Source organism: Convolutriloba macropyga, unplaced genomic scaffold, assembly GCF_964194025.1.
Source record: "Convolutriloba macropyga unplaced genomic scaffold, txConMacr16.3 SCAFFOLD_1574, whole genome shotgun sequence".
Classification (NCBI taxonomy): Eukaryota; Metazoa; Xenacoelomorpha; order Acoela; family Convolutidae; genus Convolutriloba; species Convolutriloba macropyga.
In genome coordinates, this window is record NW_027451882.1 from 39,051 (window position 1) to 46,181 (window position 7,131).

The 7,131-nt window shown below is 35.2% G+C and overlaps 1 protein-coding gene across 1 annotated transcript; it reads left to right on the forward strand.

The window, feature by feature from the left end:
* The first annotated feature begins 728 nt into the window (after window positions 1–728).
* Window positions 729–6,625, forward strand: LOC142357032 (heparan sulfate glucosamine 3-O-sulfotransferase 3A1-like). The gene is made up of 3 exons (XM_075408751.1): window positions 729–882; window positions 1,827–2,361; window positions 6,505–6,625. The coding sequence occupies exons 1-3, from the start codon at window positions 729–731 to the stop codon at window positions 6,623–6,625; spliced, it is 810 nt and encodes a 269-aa protein (XP_075264866.1).
* Window positions 6,626–7,131: the final 506 nt, after the last annotated feature.

Sequence of the window (7,131 nt, forward strand, 5' to 3'; positions counted from 1 at the left end):
TTGTTGAAAAAAACAACCTATTCGAAAAACTATTGATATTTTTAAAAAAGTAGATTATAATTTTCATAACTTGAAATTTTAGTTTAACTGGGAACCACTTTAATTAAACTCAATAAATGAAACAATTACAGATATAAATTGACTAAACAGTTTTCATAGAAAACCTGGTTTGAAAATTAAAAAAACAGCAACTAGTGCTTTCTATTTCAGATATTTTTTTCTCTCTATCGTTTAACACAAGTGCAAACTCAGCCATAGTTGAACAAATCTGATAACATCACATCTAACAACTTTAATTACTGTGATACTTGGATGAAGCTCATCAACTTTACCTTTGGATTTCTGGTAAGTGAACGTTGCGTTTTATCTGAATTTCCTAATTAGTTGAGTTGACTAGATTAGGAGATCAATAATGTAAAAATTTTTTCCAAAATTTGATTTTAAGTTGGAGCTCAGGTACAAAAACTTTTCGAGGAAATTGAAATTTTGACATGTTAAACTCCTGTCCAGAGCGGTCTTGACATAGACTACTTCCAACTTAGACTGTCTGGACTTATCGATTTGTAGTCTGGGGGTGGAGAGGGGGGGGGGGGGTGGGGGGGGGGGGGTTGGGCCCATAAGAGGGAATTTGGGACGCAAAGGAAGAGATGCAACTGGTGTTAACTCGTCGACTACTTAACTTTTTAGGTTGAACTTTTGACTTTTGTAGGTTGAATTTTGTAGGTGTGATGAAGTGTGGCACTTTTGCTCTGGCCCATTTCCTAATGCAACACCCACAAGTGTATCTAATGAACGAGCAGGAGTATTTTGACAAAAGATATCTGTATCGGTCATTTGAGTGGTATAGAGATAGACAGCCATACACCACACAACATCAGATTGGTGAGCTATTTTTTTAATCCAATTTTTTTCAACTTTGCATCAATTCGCTTTCAAGGAAATTTTTCGAGAAGAATAGTTTTTTTCAGAATTTTCTCAATTGGAAATTAAATTTTGACACACTTAAAAAGGCATATGGTAAATGTAAATTGACATAAACCTTAATAAATATTATACTGATGTTTTTCTAGTTTTTGACAAATAAATGCCGAAAAAACACAAGACTTAAAACAATTTGTAAAAGAATGAGCACCTAAGCTTTGAAGTAGAGAAAATCAGTAAAAAAAACTTTCAACAAATTTCAACAATTTCGCTAGTTCTTAGTGCAGCTAGATAATACCTGCAGAATTGATTTTATACCTGCGCCCCAACCAAATAAATTTGACCATTTGGCTCATTTTATCTCTTTGTTTCCACAAAAAGTATCTTAATACATGTTTAAAGGGAAAGGGGCCTTAAAGATTGGGGTTATGGCGACAAGGTAACAATTATATTAATTGGTAATTACCCAGCATGACTTTATCCTTTTGTAGCCAAATTTTACATATTAGGGCAACATTAACTAAAGAAAGGTAGGTGAGCTGGATTTTTATGAAATTGGTTACATGACAATTTACCCAATTCCATTTTACCCAATGCCATTTTACCCAATACCAACTTACCCAATGCTCTTTGATCTTTTCGTTCAATTATCCGATAACAAATTAGCAGTCGCTATTACAAGGATGATTTTTAATATTTGTGGACATTATAATCCCATGTTCGGTTGTGATAATTTCATATCATGTCCCACTGGCCATTTATTTTATAGTCGGCTAAATCGTCGTTATGGTTAATTTAGCAATAGGGTAAATTGGGTAAGTTGGCATTGGGTAAAAATGCATTGGGTAATATGGAATTGGGTTAATTGTCCTGACACGAATGAAATTACCCAAACCAAGTTTCAGTGATTGACAAAACAGCCGCTTATTGGTACACCTCACCCGCGAGATTCAAAAAATACGAGCAATTTTTACAACTTCGCCGCAACAATTTATCCCGAAATTATCCCGATGACTTCTCTTCCACATTAAACATGGAACCAAGGTCATTAAAGAAATTCCCAGTACTCAAGTTTATCGTAATTGTTTGCGACCCGGTCCAGAGAGCTCTATCTCACCACGAAATGTTTAAATACAACAATTGGGCAAATTTAGATCGTCAACAAGCATTCAACAAAACATCAAAACCCAATATTTTTACCAACTACGGTAAATATGGATCGTTCACATCTCTCTGGCTCAAACATTTCAGTCTCAGTCAATTTCTGTTTTTTGATGGTCACAAATTCCGTGACGAAAATCCTGCTTTGTCACTGAAAAAAGTTGAGTCATTTTTGGGGATAAAAGAGCACTTCAGAACCGAACACTTCGAGAGACGAAAAGAGGGACGTTTCTTCTGCCACAAATCTTGGTTCGGCTGTGGCCCTAGGGTGAAGGGGAGGTGAGAAATGTTCCTTTTCCCTCTGTAGAATAAAATGATCCCGAGTCGGGGTCCCAGAGGGAAGTGACCTCTAGTCACACCCAAGTCGAGCGCACCGGTGTGTGTGTTTCCAGGTCAAAATTACAGGGTCTGGAAATGGTTTCGAGCGCACAAAAGTCTGGACAGTGGCATGATTTTTGGTCTGATCAGAGGTAACGTCCGTCTGGGAAGGTCTGATCAGGGCATTATAGATATCTCTAATTGACATTTTCCACCTTAAATTAAGGGTGTTCGGACATCAGCGTTCGCATATGAATATTTTGTAGAGTTAAAATTAGCTGGGAATAAAACCAAGGCTCGATTAAAGTTACCCAGGTCAACATTTTTAGCCCAAAAACGATGCAAGAGTGCGGCTGCAATGGGAGTTCTTTTTTGGAGAATGCAACTCAAAACATATTACATCATTTTGGGCTGAAATGGACTGCCAAGGGGGTAAAATGATGTGGGGATGGCAATGGGGGGATTTCTCAAAAAGTTCACCGATTTTATCCCCACTCATCGCCGTTTAACTCCCCTTGGAAGCTCTAATCGCTTCAATTCTATGTTCGAAGACTGGCCATCGTGAGTCTACACTCTCTGTACCCACAACCGGTTCTCCGTAGCCTCCAGAGCGCCGATTCTTGTCCAAATTTTATTCAGTCCATCTATATGCATAATATTGATTATTCAATAACATTAATTTAGACCTCTCAGAAAATTAATCGCCCATTCCGACATAATTTTGCGCGAATCGGAAACCCCACTTTGCTATGACTTTAACCCTTTGGCAGCCAAACACTCTTGCACTATTTTACCCCTCTGAACATGATAGACCTCCCTTTGCAGTCAATTGCAACCCTCTCTTCCTCTCTCCCATTCCGCGTTTTGTTCAGGGGGAGGTAACTCCTCAAAAGTCCTCGTCTTACAGCCATTGCTGCCCTATCTCAGATCAGTATTTTGGTAAGGGGGTAATTTCTTCAAAAGTCCCCCCAATGCACCCATCTTTTACATCATTATTTTGTTCTGGGATAGTTCCGCAAAGTCCTTCCATTGCAGCCCTTTCTTATATCGGAAATTTTGTGAGGGGTAATTGCTCAAAATTCATCTCATTAGAGTCCCACTCTTATACAGTTTCCTGCAATTTAGCCCCACCTCCCCTCCCCACAAATCACTCCTCTGACATCCCATTACCCCCTTAGACATTTTATCTCCACATTCTTAAAACAAAATGGAAGAAATGGGGGGATGACATTCTTCCAGGGTACCTATTATCAGTCTCATCCAGAAAAAAATATAGCCATGATAAGAGGACCACGACAATAATCAACTCAGTACGTTACGTTACCAGATTAAAAATGGCACAATTAAACAGTAATTTACTCGAAAAATAAACAATTAACTTCACATGAGCGTCTGTAAAAAAAATACCAAATTAAAATGTTATGAGTTTTTTATTCAGACTTGATCATCCACAGGAGTATAACTGTCTATTATTGATTGACATTTTTACACTTATAATAAGGTAAATAATTTTTTTTTTCGCCTTTTGACTACCAACCTTGCTGTGATATGTTATTAAAACTAATTTTTTTTCTTTAAAAAAACTTGAGTCTGCTGAAATTTATTAACTGTCAAAATTTATATGGAAAACTTACTTACAAGTAAGCTAATGTTAGTTAAACTGGCCCAAACCATACCAAAAACTACTTTGCAAATTGTTAAAAAACCAAGTGATGCTCTTTGGAATAACCATCAAGCGATTTTTAGATGAAAATACTAACAGCCACAAGGCATGGCCTTAGTCAATATTGAGCTACGGTTTCAGCAGTGCACCCAAATTACATGTTTTACTTCATAAATTTCGACTCTGATTGTTAAAAATATTTCTGTTTCTGAAGTTATTTACTTTGCAAGAGTTACAAACGTTTACAAGAACGTCTCTAATTTTAGATAAAAAAGAGTTGCATTTTCAAGCTAAGCTACTTTAGCATCAGTTTAGTTGGGTTTTAAATAAAAAAGGGGCCGAATAAGGTAGCGTATATTTGTCTCTTGCCCATAAGAGTTTTTTAAAAATTATTAGTCGTTACAAAATTCTCCTCAGCGTACCCTTGTCATCTTTACATGAAACGACGAAAACGGCACTTCAAATCGAGGGCAGAAGAAAATTTGGAACTAATTGCTTCCCCAGATTTTCCTGAACTTAACTCGGAGAGGGGATATAATCCACAAATGCTCTAAAGAAAATTTCGGATCTTTTCTCTTTATGTCCCCCAGCTTAGTGTGGGCATATTATTTGTGTCCCCCCGACACATGTGCCATGTTTTTTCATATTGATTTATTCTGACGTGCTTGGTACGTGCTCGGCATCTGGGAGGCACCAACGGAAGAATCCAAAATTTTATGTCTTGTTGGCTTTCGTAAACTAACACAAATGTCAAAATTGTTAAACCAACTCTGCATTGAAAAGAACAATAACTCGGAAAACATGATATTTTCTATAACAAGAGGGAAAACAGGATCTGCAGAATAAAGTTTGGAAGCGCTCAATTTTTTGTTGAGGTGAAAAAATTATTCACCGCTTGAAACGTTTGAACAATAAAATTTATTTTAATTGATATTAGAGAACCATAGATCAAGAGTTCATCATTAATTAAATTTTACATAAACTGATTTTGCCACACCATAGCTCTAAAACATTTTTAAATTGGATTTTAAGTGAACAAAATATACCGAAGGCGAAACGACTAGTCAAGCAAGCTAATTATCCGAACGGGTACACAAGGAGCCAGAATTCTCATAACCAAGTTACAAAAGGAAACCACTGCAACAAAAATATACCAAACAATTTCGAGACCAGAACGAGAGGAATTTAAGGACAAAACAAGACAGGAATACTGAAAATTGATCTCTCAAAACATATTCAAAACTTATTAAAAAAATTACTTATGACACTATAACGAGCTACGTCACAGAATAACCGTCACATTTGAAAAGCAACATGTGAATAAACCACCACAAACCTAGAGCTATAATCAGCAATGCTCAAGATAAACAACTACCAAACAACTTGCCAGAACCCATTATACATTAAAAAAAACCACAAAAGATGTCATTATAGGAATTATTTGAAATGTGACAAAAATGAACGTGGCAAAATTTTAGGTTTGTTTCTTATGGGCTTGTTGTTAAACGATTACACAGCATAGCGTTCATTAGAAAAAAATTATTTGATAACTCTTTAGAGGAAGGTTTTCCTCCTGTTTTAATAAATAATAATTTAGTTTCAGTGTAACTTACACTAAAACAAGTCGATGACTGGTTTTTAAAACGTGGAACCATCAAGTTTGAGTTGTGCTACCCAAGCCAGGCTGCTAAGACAATAGATCGAAAGCAAAAATTGGGACAAATAATCAAAAACAAAATTACATTTAAGATCGGCCATTATGCTCACTTATAATACAGCGCTAACCAAAATTGGTTTTGATATTTCATTCGGTTGTAATACATTCATATCAAATCCCACGGGCCGCTAAGGCATAGCCATGGCAAGCTAACAAATAACGCTTATTTGTAGCCAATTAGAATAGAGAATTATTTACGGTCCCAATTCGATCTACGGTCCCAATTTGATGGTTTTTGATCCATCGTCCGGTCAACCCGAGCCAGTTGTGATCTGAGCGGGATGAGTTGTCACCAGATGGACAAAACACTAATAGAGCATTCTGGAAGCAATAAGATACTAAATTGTTCTGAATTGGAATCAATTTCTTCTTGAAATAAGTAAAATAAAACTGCAAACAAATTGTAAGCGAGTGTTAAGACATTATCTGCTTAAGCAAGTTCAATTTTAATAGCATTGAAAAACTTTTTTTGGTTACTTCAGTCATCATTTTCATGCTTAACAGGACACAGAACCTCTATTCGATTTGTAACATTGCTTAAAGAATGTCAATATGTTTTTTTACCTATAAAATTGTTACCCAATAGTTATAAAAAGTAAATAGGGCTAAAGTAAAGGGCTAAACACTTTACTGCAAAAAGCGGTACACATCAGCTCAAACTAACTTTTGGAAGCAAAAATTTTGAAATGGGGAATGTAACGAAACAATTCCCGTTTTCCCGAAGGTTTTATGATCCACTGGACCCTGGATTAGCAGCAGAATTGGCACAACGCTACAAAGAAGACATGAAGACGTTCACGAAGTTGACGGGACTGCATCTTCCTCTCAACTCGAAAGTGACGTGACTATAAGATAAATTTGCATTACATCAAAAAATGTATGCTTGAATTTGTTTTTATTTATATTTTTTATGTGTATATGTCCTGTATTTTTTTGTACGTATTCTTCTATGTATCTATGTGTAATATTTCTACTTTCCTGCTTGATGGTATGTATAAATTTTAATTGAAAATTTTTACATGGCAATTTATTGAAATAGCAATTGATTGAAAATTATCTTGTAAAAGCTCATGTAAAAGATATATAGTTATCCTATATATATATATATATATATATATATATATATATATATATATATATATATATATATATAATATATATATATATATATATATATATATATATATATGTATATATAATCTTGTAAAAGATATAAATCAACATATGAATAAAACTTTGCAGTTGTCCCTATGGCTATCTTCGAATATATTTTTATACGATTCGAAAGGAATTTAAGCTGATCTTCTGTTTTTTTAAAAATTGGTTTAGTCGTTGAGACAGGAATGCAAAG

Bases quoted from the DNA above. Each gene is read 5' to 3' on its own strand.
- LOC142357032 (XM_075408751.1), top strand. From the start codon at position 729: ATGAAGTGTGGCACTTTTGCTCTGGCCCATTTCCTAATGCAACACCCA. The intron at 883-1,826 runs GTGAGCTATTTT...ACCAAGTTTCAG, and splicing joins CACCACACAACATCAGATTG to TGATTGACAAAACAGCCGCT. The intron at 2,362-6,504 runs GTGAGAAATGTT...GTTTTCCCGAAG, and splicing joins GGCCCTAGGGTGAAGGGGAG to GTTTTATGATCCACTGGACC.